The sequence below is a fragment of the Hydra viridissima genome, unplaced genomic scaffold, assembly GCF_058129835.1.
Source record: "Hydra viridissima isolate aposymbiotic clone 2 unplaced genomic scaffold, HvirCarnegie_v1 scaffold_1, whole genome shotgun sequence".
Taxonomy (NCBI): domain Eukaryota; kingdom Metazoa; phylum Cnidaria; class Hydrozoa; order Anthoathecata; family Hydridae; genus Hydra; species Hydra viridissima.
The window spans coordinates 5,038,793-5,053,219 of NW_028324300.1; the positions used below are offsets into that span (position 1 = coordinate 5,038,793).

The following is a 14,427-nucleotide window of genomic DNA, read 5'->3' on the forward strand; positions in this document are numbered from 1 at the left end:
GATGATAACGTTTTCACACAAACGTTGTCGATTGAACAAATGTGTTTAAAACAAATCGCTTTATGTGACTGTAAATCGAAATGTCTGCCAATAATTGCATTTAAATTGCCTTTAATTGCATTCATCGAATGTTAATTTTACTATAATTGTTAGCGTGCTCCGGAAAATTTTTTTTTTTCCTAATTCTTACGTAACTAAAATTTTAATGTAAAATGTGGTGTCAGTTAAATAAAGTCTGAAACTTCAAACAAATGGAATTTTCTTGATGAATAAATTTCTTTCACCGTTAGGTCTCGATATGTACAAAAAATTAGTTACTGGACACAGCCTCACTCGTACAAACTAATTTAAAGAAATCTACAAAAGAATTTTAATTAAAATGAACACAACAAAAATGCCTTAAAAACAGTCAGCTACAAATTTCTTTTTACTCTGCCGCTCTTGAATTTTTCACAAAATATATTCCATTTTTCATGCCATAAAAACCACAAATTCTTTCTGGTTACAAATTGTCGCGAATCACTTCAGTATGGTTCTTCATGCCAAAAAAATTTAAATCCTCTGTAATTGTAATTGCTTCTATGAAACAAATAACAAAATAAAAGTATATTGTGTCTATCAGAATGTTGATTCAAACAATGAAATCGGTAGTAAGTTCGGGTCCTTGTTTTATAAAAATTGATTTGATGTTTATTTTTTAGAAAATAATACTAAAGTAAACTCAGTTCACAATTTTACAGACGTTTTAATCGTATTATATACTTTATTTTAAAAAAGGACTAGTTCATTGGTTGTGTAGCTTCTTCTCATAGTGACAGCTAGTTCATATCAAGAATTTTTTTAACTCTTCAGAGATGAGTAAGTCGTATGTCAGAAACCTTTTCTCAATAAGATAACTTACAACTTAGCTGTAGATGACTTCACAATATTTTAAGGAGTAAGCGAATACTTTAGATCTTGCAAATAAGATTAGTAAATGAGATTGGTAGATTAGCTAATGAGATTGGTAGAAGAGTTAATGCAAGTTAAAATAAGGATTTTTTGATGTCCAAATATTCAATATGCTGTTTAGCTAATCAATGAACCTTAATTTCCAAAGTTCTTTTGAAAAAGTTTTTTTCTACTAAAACTTTATAATGTCTTAGTAAAGATAATTATTAAGATTAACTTATGGTATTAACTCTTGTTGCTGCCATGTTTCACTCCGAAATATCCCAACACTCCAATTAAAGTATTAGAAAAAAAATTTTAGATAAAAGTGTTATTTGTTAAAATATTTTATTTTGAAACTTGTAGGATCAAAAAAAAAATATTTTAACAAAGAAAATATAACTTTTACTCTTTTACACTTAAATCTAAATTTTTTTTTCTAGCACTTTTTTAATCTGAGTATTTAGATATTATTTTGGAGTTATAGAGTGGGACGTGGCAGCAACAAGTGCTAACGCAAAAATTAATCTTAATATTTTAACACTTTATGTACATTTAAAAAAGACTAGACATAAACTATAGTGTGTTATGAGAACTGGACATAAACGTTTCTTGTCTAAAAGGAAATGATGTATCAACAACAAGATATATTTTTTAATAAAATGATGTATCAACAACAAGATATATTTTTAATAAAAGTGTTTCAAGATTAGGTTTCTTCAATTTCGGTAAAATTTCTTTTACTTTAAACCGATTGTGCTATTACAAAAATTTATGTATCTTTAGAAATGCCATTTTTCTGTATTCTGTAATGTCACATGGTGGTGAAATATTTCGTTTTGTTAATGATGAGCTTTGGGAGTATGCAATACATGCAATAAAGAAAACTCTTCCTAACATTTTTTTATTTTTGCGTTTTTATGTTTCATTTTTGTGCGTTTTTCGGTCTGCGTTGTGATCCAGTATAGGTTTCTCTGTTCTACAAGTCAAAGGTGTTGAGGTTTCAGCTGTTTAATACAGTTAACAATTTCTAAATAAAAAATAATATCTTTCTTATTAATTCTCCAAATTAAGAAATGCAGGTTGGTACAAAAAATGCAGGTTGGTACAAAAAATGCAGGTTGGTACAAAAATTTTTTTGCGTTAAGATGTCGTTCTCCTTGCAAAAATTGTTTATTTTTAAGTATATCTTTGAGTTAACAGAAATTTAATGGAAAGCTATTAAACTTGCAGCGTAGTATGAAGTAAGGTTGCCAAATTATGACTTGATTTCCAATTCTAAAAGTATTTAATGTGAACTCTTTAGGTTATTTTACACCGAGATGCTTAGTTTCATTATCTGAGGGTTAGGGGGAAAACAATTTGACAATATTAACGGTTTGAAATGAACCATAAAATCGTTTTAAAGGATAGAGCTGATGGATTTTAATTAGATTTGTCAACCAATCAAATGTCTCTTCTTCTCCAATCAAACTTATCTTCAATCTAAGAGACCATGAGGTTTTTATGTAAATTCCTTTTAGACACTCAAGTTTTCAAAAGGGAATATATACTAAGGAAAAGGTCTTTAATACTTTTTCTGAAGCTTTTTTTTAAAAAAATCGCGGAACATTCGTCGAAAATCGCGACTTCGATATCCATAAACAAAGAAATTCATCGTGCTGTTGCTGTAGTGTAAGATTTTTGATGCGTTGACCCAACTAGGGAATTGTTTATTAGAGACACACTGGTTACAAAATCTGCTTAATATATTTATCACAAAGAACGGAGTCCAACAAAGAATAAACAAACCAACTATTATTGCGATTGTCTTTGCTGCTTTCAATTCCCGTTTTAGTCTGCTGGCTCGACAGCTCCCTTTTATTTTTGAGGTTGCGTAATAGAATATGATGCAATAAGAGAGAACAATTATTAAAATTGGAACCACATACACCAGTACAAATATGCTTAATGTGAATTGCATCATTTCGTGTTGATGGCTATAAGTAACAATTAATTGTGCACCAGATAAGATAAATCCAATATACCACGTAGCAGCAATAGCGGCAGTGTATGGGAGCGGCGTTAACGTAAAGTGGCGCAATGGATATCTGATAGCATACAATCTTTCTAAACTTATAGCGGTCAGATTCAGTATTGAAGTTGATCCGCACAATACATCGAAAGCTGCAAAGAACTTCCAAGCGTTAATAGAAATTAGATGTATACCTAAATCGAAAAAGTAATTATCTAAAAACCATCATATATTGATAACTTACACTATAAATAAAAATGACATACTTTAAATATAAAAAATATATTGAAACTTTTAAATTTTATTCAAAATTAGAGATATGAAAAATCTGCTTTTAAGGAGTAATGCTTATCCTTGCCATTTGTGAATTTTACTTCTTTAGATACATGAATCACTTTCTCTAAAAAAAATCGTCGTTATTTGTAAGCATCTGCGTCTCGTTATTTTTTTATTCGAGACGAGACGAGACGATGATATCCGGGACACACTTTTTAAATTCCGAAAGAAAATTTACTGTCACGGTTTATAACTTTATTCCGGGACAGTTTATTCGTCAATTTTTTCCGGGACATTTCTCGTCTCGTTATGCTTGTTCCAGTTCATATCGAGAAAAAGATTCCGAGACGCAGACCCTTAGTTATTTGTTGCTCATGCTAAGGTTTGATTATCGTTTAGATTGTAAATCGATAATTAAAAACTTCGGAGGAGAAAACTTGTTCGAGGAAAAATATTAGGCATTATTATGTTTGTTTATGAGCATCATTAGTTTTAAAAAAAACTTACGCATTCGACTTGCTGTCCAAAATGGAACTAAAACTCCCGCAATCATCAGGTCAGCAGCAGCTAAACTAACAATAAAGTAGTTTCTGTAAACTTTTATTTGACTTCCACCAAAAGCGAAAAGAAGAATGATTAGCAAATTCCCAGTGATTCCAAACAAAGCAATCAGAACCAGGATAGTCAGTTCAAGTATTTCTAAAGTTGACGGCATCACTAGAAAAGTTTCAAAGTAGGAATCACAAAGAGTTGTTACAAAAAAAAAATAAAGAAAAATTTTCTAAACAGCGGGAGGATAATAAAGCAAAAAATCCTTGACATACAGTGCATAGTTCAGTTAATAGTATATGACATTATAAGATTTTTTTTTCTATTATTCATGTTGCACCTTGTTACAGCTTGTGCAGTTTTTCAAAGCTCCTAACACAGTTTAGTTGATCACAGTGTAAAGTTCGGGTGTTCAGCGTGTTACACTCCTCTTTTATTTGATTTTGTTACTTATTTTAAAGTGAGTTAATTTCGTTTAATTCTTTCTAATTCTTCGCATCACTGCTTCGCTTTAAACTTTAGTGGACTATTTCTCTCCGATCTTTTTTTTCTTCTGTCTTCAGGATTTCTAATTCTTAATTTGAATCTGATTTTAAGTTCTAATTTGTTGCCAAACATTTGTAATTATCTATGTTATCATTATTCTATTATATGTCGCCAAAATTTTTATTTGCAAGTGCCAAAATCTTTAAAAAAAATCAATTATAGTGATTTGATGTTGTGTTGATCCATGCTAAGTTGAAGTTAACGTAAAATTTAATTCTTGTAAATTAAATAAAAGAAATAATTGAATTGTTATGTTTATTTTTTGCTATTTAACATAATAATGACAAATACTACAAATAGTCGTTTTTCAAACTAGATAAACAGGCTTATTACAATGCCATTTTCCAGTAAACGACATTTTTTGGCCTCTTCTTACAATCCTCCTAAATAAAATGCTTAAACACAAAATTACTTCAGTAATCCCTTACGACCCAAGATTTGGGGGTTATTGACGCGAGATTACTCATATAAAGAATATGGCATATAATTTTTCATACCCAGGCCCAAAAAAAATGTTTATATCAGAATGTTGTGATTTTGGTTTTGGTTTTACATGGATTTTTATTGATTGAAGTTTTTAGTTTATAAAACAGCTTAAAATTACGAAAAAAAAAGAAAAACTGTCAGAATTTTTCGATTTTTCTATAAACTTATAGATAAAAAAAACTCTTAAGATGTTTTGCAATGTTTTCATAAATTTATTTGTTAAAAGCAGTTTTGAACGATAGTGGTTGGTGGTCAATAAATATTTGAACCCATTTTCATTAAAAGTTGATTGTGTCAACATACACGTAAGCAAATCAGGAATTTAATTCGGAAGTTTTTGCATAAAACGCATGCATTTAATTCGGATGTTTGCCAAACTCAATTTAAAGTTTTAAATTTTGAATCGTTCTGTCATTAAACACGCTTGTATGAGATCGCTTATTACGCCATTCCCCATTAGCGTAAATGTTCAAAATAGAACATTTTGAGACAACAAAATAATCCACAAAAAAACCCATTTGATTTATAGAATTTAAAAGCTGAACATTTTTTTTTGTAATAACTGGAAAACAATGAATTGTTCATTGAAAATGTTTAAAAATATGATTTTTTAAACATTTTCAATGTTCAGCTTGTTAACCTTGAAAAAACTTAACCTGATTGAAATTAACCCTTTAACAACCCTTGACGTAACAGTTTCTTTCAAAGGTTCTTCGGATATTATTTTGCTTTTAGACCTAGGTGGTATCTTAAATTCAGTGGCTATGTTAAATTATTGATGTTTATGGCATGAGCAAATTGTAAAACAAAATTTTATAACAAAGTATCTATTTATCTCAAGTATCTAAGTATCTCTAAGTATTTGTCTCAAGCATCTAAGTATCTCCAAGTGTTTATCTTAAGTATCTAAGTATCTCTAAGTATTTATCTCAAGTATCTAAGTATCTCCAAGTAACAATTTAAGAGAAGTCTTTTATGCAACAAAACAAAAAAAAAAAACACATTCACGGAAGCCACAGACCAAATTTAAAAACAAACTGATGAAACAACATGCGTTGTAGATTTACTACAATCAAATTACAGTGGTTCAAGGTACATTGTGTCCTATATTTAATGGTCTTATGTCTAACATAAGACTATTAAATGTAGGACATAATGTACCTAGTAAAAAATACAATAAACATTAAAAAAAACGAAAACAACAAAAAAACGTTAATTATATTTTTAATCAAATCATGGTAACTCAGCATATCAAAGTTACCATTTGCCTTATAATTTGCATTCTCTGTTAACCTCCCAACACATACAGACTGAGATCTCTAGAAACTTCTATCCATCATTTCCATAGAAAACTAGAGTATACTAAGGTATGTTAGACTTTTAATAGTTAAAAAAAAAAAACCTATCAAAGTCAAACTGAAACTAAAAATTGGAACTTGTTAAAAAATAAATTGATGATTTGCAACGTAATAAACTTGATATCATGTTTCATATTTGCTGTAATCGCTCCAGCTGAAAAATGGCAACCAACATTATGCCCATGACCAGAGTTGTCCCGGTTTTGTAGTCCATAAAATATCAACCCAGCAAGCACACAACGTTGAAACAACGTTGACACAACGTTGAAACAACGTTGAAACAATGTTGAAACAACGTTGAAACAACATTGAAATAACGTTGAAATAACGTTGATCGACATTGATTAACGTTGTTTCAACGTTGTTTCAACGTTGTGTGCTTGCTGGAAAGTAATCAAACGATTATCCGTTAGAAGAAATTTCTTTCACTGCTCCTCGCAATACGTCTTCCGCCCTAATATTGCAAAGGTGTTTGGCTTTGAAAAAAACAGCTATATATCCTTTGAACTGGGCTGTATAAAAACCTAGTGATCTTAGCCACCAGACGAAGAAGAGAGACCAAAAGGGTACGTGCGTTAAAGAGAGAGAAATAACATATTAATGATGTGTGAAAATTTATAAAAGTATATGAAGACATTGTATGACAATATATACTTGCATAACTACAACCATGGGTAGCAAGAGCTACTATGCAGATTTGTCTGAAAACATGTCTCTTCTTGTCTGTTTTTTATGCGTGCATTGTATTACAACTTGCGAAAAATAACAAGTTATTGATCTTGCAATAATATTGGTTTTATTGTAAACGATTTCTGGAGGGATAACCTCTAACAAGAAGAAAAAAACAATATGTAGGGGAGAACCTTAATGAATGGGACGATTATTGAATGGGACAAACTCAGATTCTTATACAAGCATCGATGTAAGGATATTCAAATTCCTGTAACAAAGAGTGAGAGAAACAAGAACTCAACTGACCGACTCATCCATCCTATTGCTCTATGACCGTAATGACAATTGATGTTATTGCGTTTTCGAATGTAAAAAGTAATTTTTAAAAATGCTTTTTTTTTTCTGATTTTGCAGCAATTTTTGAAGTTATGGAAAATAAAATTCCATGCTTAAATAGATAGCAGTCTCTAGTACTGCAGTGAGTAAAACATTCAAGCTTAATTAATGGTGTTTTTGGTGTGACTAATCATTTTTGGATAAAGTGATGCGCATATTGAATGGGACAAAATACTACCTATTGAATGAATTTAATAAAGTATTATTTACAGCTCAGCAGAGGGATGCTGCTGTCCCTTACTTTTATCCCCATGGGTAATGGGTATTATTTACACACTTTTATACTGCAATATTTTACTTAAATAAAAATAACTAAATATAATATTCTAAAATTAGAAAGTTCTACTTTGATTGAAATTTAGTTAGAGTTAAAATGTTAAAAGTTAAAAATATTTTTTGTGTGGTCTTTATGTATGTATCTATATATTTAACAACATTTATAATTAATAAACTAATTTGAAAAATGATTGAATAAAATACGTTTATTTTAAATTCTTTAATGTTTGTCCCATCCAATGAGACATACTTAATGAATGGGACAAATGTAATGCTCCAATAAAACTCTCTTTTTACCAATAGCCTAATGCAAATCCTTTTTTTTTTGTTTTACTATATCATTGAGCAAGAGTCTGTGGTTATCAAACATATTTAAATATATATATTAAACAATTTTATCTACGTTTAAAAAGCATTTTGCAAAAACTGTCCCATTCATTGAGGTTTTCCCCTAGTCGTTACTTCGTTGACTTCGTTACTGCGATTGACGTTGTTACCAACTCTTTTTGACATCGCTTCATAAAAAATTTAACCCAGTCTTACTGTGGTATGTTAGCTTTGTAACGATTATACGTTGTCGCATTTTCATTAAGGTAACTTTTATTAAGGTAGCTCTTAACCAACAATTGTCCATCTAAAGAATCTAGAAGTTCTCTCTAGTCAGTGATATGTGTTATAGTTTGAACAATTAAAGTTTAGTGATACTGCTTTGTCCGGTATATAAAATGCATACATTATGTATATATTCAAATTTTATTCGTTTTCAAATGGCTGAAAAATTATACAGATACAACCTTTTACTTAAACACTGCTATAAAGGTTTTAGTTACAAACGGCAACCGAATGGAAATTATACCCGATGTAAGTCACTCTATCATTTACCCCTCTGAACATTTTCACCCCATCTGCTTTTGTTTCAATTTTAGTAGACTGGGTCAAAAATGACAGGTCAAAATAGGTACATTGCAAATTATAATATAAAACATTAAGTTTAAGAAATAGAAAATATTATACAAAACGTGAACCAAAAAAATATTATTTTTAAGGAGTTTTAGTTATATTAGTTATATTAGTTAAGGAGTTTTAGTTAGTTTAGTTATATTAGTTAATATTGGTTTAAATTTATATTATATTTAGTTGTATTTAGTTATTTCTACAAAAATAAATACAAATGGCACATGCACTCTGGGGATGTTTTTATATTTTTAGAACTAATAAAACATAACATTAATCTGCACCATTTTTGCATGGCACATGCAGCAAAAAAACATAATGAGGTTTGGTCACAATTGCATACATAATTATATATATATATATATATATATATATATATATATATATATATATATATATATATATATATATATATATATATATTCCTTATTGTACTATTCTTTTTATTTCATTAGATAAAAAATTGGTTAGAGTCTCTGTTTGGCAAAGAATCTATTCCTAAGTATGAAATAAATGACTATACAATTTCTGTCTTGTATTCTCTTTATCTTCACAATAAAGAACTAAATCGATTAACAACTCTTGCTATTGAAGATTTTGAGCAAAAGACAGAAGAATATAAAATAGAAGGTAGGTACAGAGTATATTGTGTAAGGTAGGTACAGAGTATATAGTGTATTGGTACTTTGATACTTTTTTTTTTGTTAGTGTGAGTTATTTAGAAAAAAAGTTATCTGTTCTTCTTTTCTGTTTTGTTTGCTGGCAAAAAAAAAAAAAGGTACAATTTCAAATGTTTATCAAAATTATCTTAAGTTAACATTTAATTATCAAAATTATTAAATTATTTAATTATCAAATGTATCCTAAGTTAACATTTAATTTTTTTTTTCACATAAAACAACATAATTCATAAATCAGTTGACAAAAATAGGTAGACTTTATTAATGATCATAGGTCTTATAACTTTTAGATGTATATAGTGTAAATAGAAGAGTTTAAATAATAAATTGGTAGGGAACATTTCTAAATAGGTTTCTAAAATTCAAAGTAGAGTTGTCAGATTTTAAAGGTTTTTAAAGCCTATGTTATCGATATTAATCCTTGAGATTGAAAACTGGAATTTTTCAAACTCAAGGAAATATTGATATCATAGGCTCCTGGTTGTGCAACAGTAAAAAGCTGATGCTGAAATACAAAGTTAAATCAAAAAATGTTAACCCTAAAGTCTTTTTTTTACTGCACAAAACAAATTTCATATTTTGTTTACATCCTCTCCAAAATTAAATGAATTACATCACAAGCACAAGTTCTAAGAATTTTTGAAACACAATAGAATTTTCTTTATCATTTTTTTAAATTCAATTTTAAAACATGCACTTTTAAAGACTTTAGGGTTAACATTTTTTGTAACATAGTGTTGTGTGTCATTTGCTATATATGTATATAATAAAAAAAAAATTAATTTGATTTCCTTGCTGAAAAAGTTCATGCACAAACCAAAAAATTTGATTTTACCATATATGTATATTTTCCTTGTTTTACACTTTATTAAAGGTCTTCAGCACTTAATCCAGTTTTGCGTGTATGATTTGAATTGGTAAATTTGGAAAATCTTATTTCTTTTGTTATAAGCTTGATACTTCTTTTTCAATTTGATACCACTCAATAGTCAAGTTGTTGGTTGCCATTGAGTGGTATCCTGCTATTATTTTCCAGCAATTTTTCTTCAATTAGAACATTTGTAAAATGTTTTAACAACATATTGTTGTAAATTTTTTTTAAAACAAGAATGAGGTTTCTTAAAGTTATTTATAAGATTTTATTAGAATCTTTGGAAAAAATATATAAGCTTAGGATAAATTAGGGGTTATTATCGCACAATAGTCATACCAAACCAATCTTATGTTGTAATTTTGTATGATTTTTATTTGGTGTTTTTAATATATATTCAGCATTTTACTTTCATGTTTTTTTATTGCTAGTTTTTCTCTGTATAACAATTGCAAAGATTATGGGGAACTTATTTCTGCTTTATAAGCCTGTCTTTTGTCCATATATTGTTTGACAGGTTTTTTTCTCCCTAAAAAGTATATATATTTATATCTATAAATATCAAATTTATGCTGTCTTTAAAAATATGGTATATATATTAATTTAAATTAGATGTGCTGTGCATTTTAGATTTTAGATCAGTAGCACATTTTTCTGTTTTGTTTTCTAGAAGACAGAATTCAAGATGTTCTTGCTGTTTTTGGATTGCCAATAGATTCTCTTTCAAATGCTGGTAAGCAAAACATCAAGGTTCTGGCTGAGTTAGCTACCATTTTAAATTTAAAAGACACTTCAAAAACAAAGTATATGTTTACCTGCAGTGTTTCTTTTTTAATTGTACATATGTAAAGAGTTTTGTAAATGTTTGTTAGCTTCTTTGAATTCCAGATAAAATTGCAGAGTATTTGATTTAAATGTGATAGATAACATAATGAATGATTCTAGTTCATGTTGCATTATTTTTAAACTAATATATATAATTCACAAGTTACTTCCTGGCAATATCTGCATTGTTGCAAGAATGCAAAGATACAGAAAATGTAATCAATAAATTGGATAAAGATGTTGATTCCCTTCTAAAACAGTTTAGTGAGATAAACAAAAGTGTAGCTGCTATAAACAAGTAATTATAATCTTTTTTTTAACTTTTTAACTATTTAAAAGAAATGTTTCAGAACTTTAAAGAACCAGTTTTCTGCATTAATTTCTTAATGTTTATACAAAATTTCCTGTAAAATTTTTGGCTTCTTAAAAAAATTGAGTTCTAATGCTAATCAATTTTAAAATGTCAATAGTAAATATATTTATTTTTTTGAAGGGAATTTGTAGGTATAAATATCTTGTTTGTAGTTGATATTAAATTTCTTTGGATTTACTTAGTATACTTGTTGTGCCTGAGAAAAAAGATATTTTCAATTGTACAGATTTTGTTGTATATCTTATAGACAACAGTTTCATACTTTTTCCAACTCTCTTGACAATTTCTGTTTTGTTTAGTTAGGAAATTTGACAAAGAAAGAAGTTATGTGTGAGTAAACATAGATAACTTCTTTCTGTCTTCCTAGAAATGTGAAGATTGCGCATGATTTGACTTTTGACAGTCTTGATCAATCTTGATGTCCTGACTCCTTATTTTCCACTCCCTGGCTTTTATTTAATCTGACCAAAAAATCTTGAATTGAGTTAATAAACTGTCCGCTTGGCCATTTGCAAATGGGTAATATGTTTGTAAGCAAAACACACTATAGATAGATGTCAATGACAACCTATTTTGGACCTCAAAATAAATTTTAAATCTCGTTTTTTTTTCTTTCTTTTTTTTCATTTCCTTGCATTTGGTGCCATATGTTTTCATGAAAAAGTCAAATCTACTGACATCTATGAAATATTTTTTAAAAATAGTGCCTAAGTTAATGTATGATTTGCTTTTCCATTCTGCAATTCCCAATTTTAATTGAAAACAATTAATTAGGCTAGTATGATGAACTTGTAGTTTTTTTATCTATATGTTGTAATCTGTTTTATTGTTATGTTTTATATTAATTACATATTACATTTAAATTAGGTATTTTTCTTCTATATATGAATTTTCATATACTGATGGTTTAATGACAGAAAAACGAAGAAATGAAACCTTACAATTAAAAGCAAAAGCAGAAAAATATAGTCAACAAATTGAGGAATTCAAGGTAATAGTGTTGATTTATGTGATTACATCACATTATACAATCTAGTCTTAATGTTGCCATATAGTTAGTTTCATTTTTGTAGTTAAAGTTATAATCATGGCCATCTCAAGAATTCCTAAAGGAACCCTTCAACAGTTATTATAGTTCTTGGAAATTTTTGATAATATTTTTTGTATTTCTGTCTATAAAACAAACAAAATTTCTTGCACATTTATTTTTTACTATTTTTTAATTTACAGGTAGTGTTTTTAAAGCTTAAAAATAATCTGTCATTTTCAAAATAAAGCTTAGAAATATCTTTAAAGTCATATTCATTCATGTTTAACCATCAGAAAAGATTTTGTAAAATGAGGTCCATAATATTTTTATGATAATTGTTGCTTGCCTTTACCAAAACATACAATGTATATACAATTAATTTTTTTTGCAAAATGAGGAAGTGTTTCAAATGCATTTTAAAAACTGCTTTTAAAGCACTTTCAGTATACTTTCTGGAAAATTGCAGTCAAATTTTGATTCACTAACACACTCAGATACATATAATAGAAATTGTTTGAATTTCATGTCCATGCTTTCAGAAATGCAAAAAAACCTGTTTCACCACTGTAATATCTTAACAGCAATCTGAATTTTTATAATGGTTTTCTAAAAATTTATGACAAGTAATACAAGTACAATAAAGTAATCACTTGTAAAGTTTATAGTTAACTTTTCTCTGGAACATATTTTACTGTCAATTAATATTATGTTGATTACACTATGTTGATTGCAAGCTTGTTAAATTTGTTACATGTTACATGCTTGTTGATTGCTTAACACTTGACAAACAACTTACTTAACAAAATGATATCCATAAAACTACATAGTTCAGCTAACAAACTTAATAGAGCTTTCATCTAATTAAAATGTTTTAAGTGACTATGTATTTTATAAAAATCTATACTGCAAAAAGCAGTTTGAGAGCCAAAAACCATTTGAATTTGTCTAGGTCAATCTTGTATCTTCTTTACAATACTATGGGGTAATTATAGTGTCAATCAATTTCAACCAAAAAATTTGATTTTAAATTAGAAAATATTTTTTAAAGACATCTTAAAGCAATTCTTAAGCAATATCAATCAGCCATGAAAAAATAGTAGAGAAAGAGAAAGTAGTAAAAAAAAATAGTAGAGAAAACATCAAAAGTATTTGTTTGTTATTTTATAGAAAGCATTTGGGATGAGAGAAAATGTGCACTCAGTTTTACTTTAAATTGTATAAATTTAAAAAATGTAAAGGTTTTTTATTCATAAATCTACACATGATTTAATTCTACACAGAATAATGTTATACATGCTATAAGAGTGCATAACTTTTAGTATAAGAAACACACAAGTTGTGCAGCATAGATTTACTATGATGTGATATGTCTTGTTTATTACACAGAACAAAAATAAGGGAAAAGTGGATGCCTAAAAAAAATTTCATACCATCTAATTTTAAAAATTATTCAAAATATCTTAACGTTTTAGGTTGCAAATAAATTTGTGGATAGCCGATTTCATCATGAAACTCTTATTCAGCTTGCCAAGGTTTAGTTTTTTTAATATTCATTTCAAATAAATATAAAAATTTTAATTCAATCAATTAAACTTTACATCATATTTTATATTTTCATGTCAGGACTTAGAAGGACTTAAAAAAGAGTTGCAGCCTTTGGAGTTAAAGTTGAAAACCTACAAACGTCTTCCCCCTGTGAGATTTTTTTTTTATAGTAATAAATTTCTTAAAATTCTTCCTATTTTTTTTTTATAGTAATAAAATAGTTTTTATAGTAGAAAAATTCCAACATGATGGTGAAAATAAAAAACTCTGTGTTAAAATATTTTTTTTAAATTTGTTAATTTGTTTCATTTTATAGGACTTAAATCTAGCAAAAGTAAAAATTGAAGAAGCAAAGCGTGAATTAGTAAGACATTATCTTTGAAGTATAGTTAAACTACATAACTTGTTTTCTTAAGTTTATATTTATTTTTGATATTTTTAGGAAAAGCTGGAGAGCGAGCTTCAAGTTGACATTGATTTAATAGCATTCTAGAAGAAAATACTCTTCTTCTATGATTTTTATGATTGTTTTTAACTTTTTTTCTGTCTTGTAAAACTGATAATCATTTTTAAAAGACGAATTTTTCTCTATCAGATATTTCAGATTTGTTTTTATATATAAAAATATTTGTGGAATGATTTTATC

General features: G+C 27.9%; 2 protein-coding genes across 2 annotated transcripts; one reads left to right on the plus strand and one right to left on the minus strand.

Moving 5' to 3' along the window:
• Positions 1 to 1,564: 1,564 nt before the first annotated feature.
• LOC149893003 (adenosine receptor A2a-like) lies at positions 1,565 to 4,319 on the minus strand. Its single transcript, XM_090076971.1, has 3 exons — positions 4,110 to 4,319; positions 3,728 to 3,937; positions 1,565 to 3,138 (listed from the first exon to the last, which is right to left on the minus strand). The coding sequence occupies exons 2-3, from the start codon at positions 3,933 to 3,935 to the stop codon at positions 2,498 to 2,500; spliced, it is 849 nt and encodes a 282-aa protein (XP_089933097.1). The 5' UTR covers positions 3,936 to 3,937; positions 4,110 to 4,319; the 3' UTR covers positions 1,565 to 2,497.
• A 4,360-nt stretch (positions 4,320 to 8,679) lies between these two features.
• Positions 8,680 to 14,375, plus strand: LOC149893004 (HAUS augmin-like complex subunit 1). The gene is made up of 9 exons (XM_090076976.1): positions 8,680 to 8,780; positions 8,913 to 9,087; positions 10,679 to 10,811; positions 10,997 to 11,131; positions 12,074 to 12,197; positions 13,709 to 13,768; positions 13,860 to 13,931; positions 14,098 to 14,145; positions 14,224 to 14,375. Exons 1-9 carry the CDS (start codon positions 8,682 to 8,684, stop codon positions 14,272 to 14,274), a joined length of 897 nt encoding a protein of 298 aa, XP_089933102.1. The 5' UTR covers positions 8,680 to 8,681; the 3' UTR covers positions 14,275 to 14,375.
• The last annotated feature ends 52 nt before the right edge of the window (positions 14,376 to 14,427 follow it).

Bases quoted from the DNA above. Each gene is read 5' to 3' on its own strand.
- LOC149893004 (XM_090076976.1), top strand. From the start codon at position 8,682: ATGCACTCTGGGGATGTTTTTATATTTTTAGAACTAATAAAACATAAC. The intron at 8,781-8,912 runs GTTTGGTCACAA...TTATTTCATTAG, and splicing joins CAGCAAAAAAACATAATGAG to ATAAAAAATTGGTTAGAGTC. The intron at 13,932-14,097 runs GTGAGATTTTTT...TTCATTTTATAG, and splicing joins CCTACAAACGTCTTCCCCCT to GACTTAAATCTAGCAAAAGT.
- LOC149893003 (XM_090076971.1), bottom strand. From the start codon at position 3,935: ATGCCGTCAACTTTAGAAATACTTGAACTGACTATCCTGGTTCTGATT. The intron at 3,139-3,727 runs GTAAGTTTTTTT...TTTTCGATTTAG, and splicing joins TTGGACAGCAAGTCGAATGC to GTATACATCTAATTTCTATT.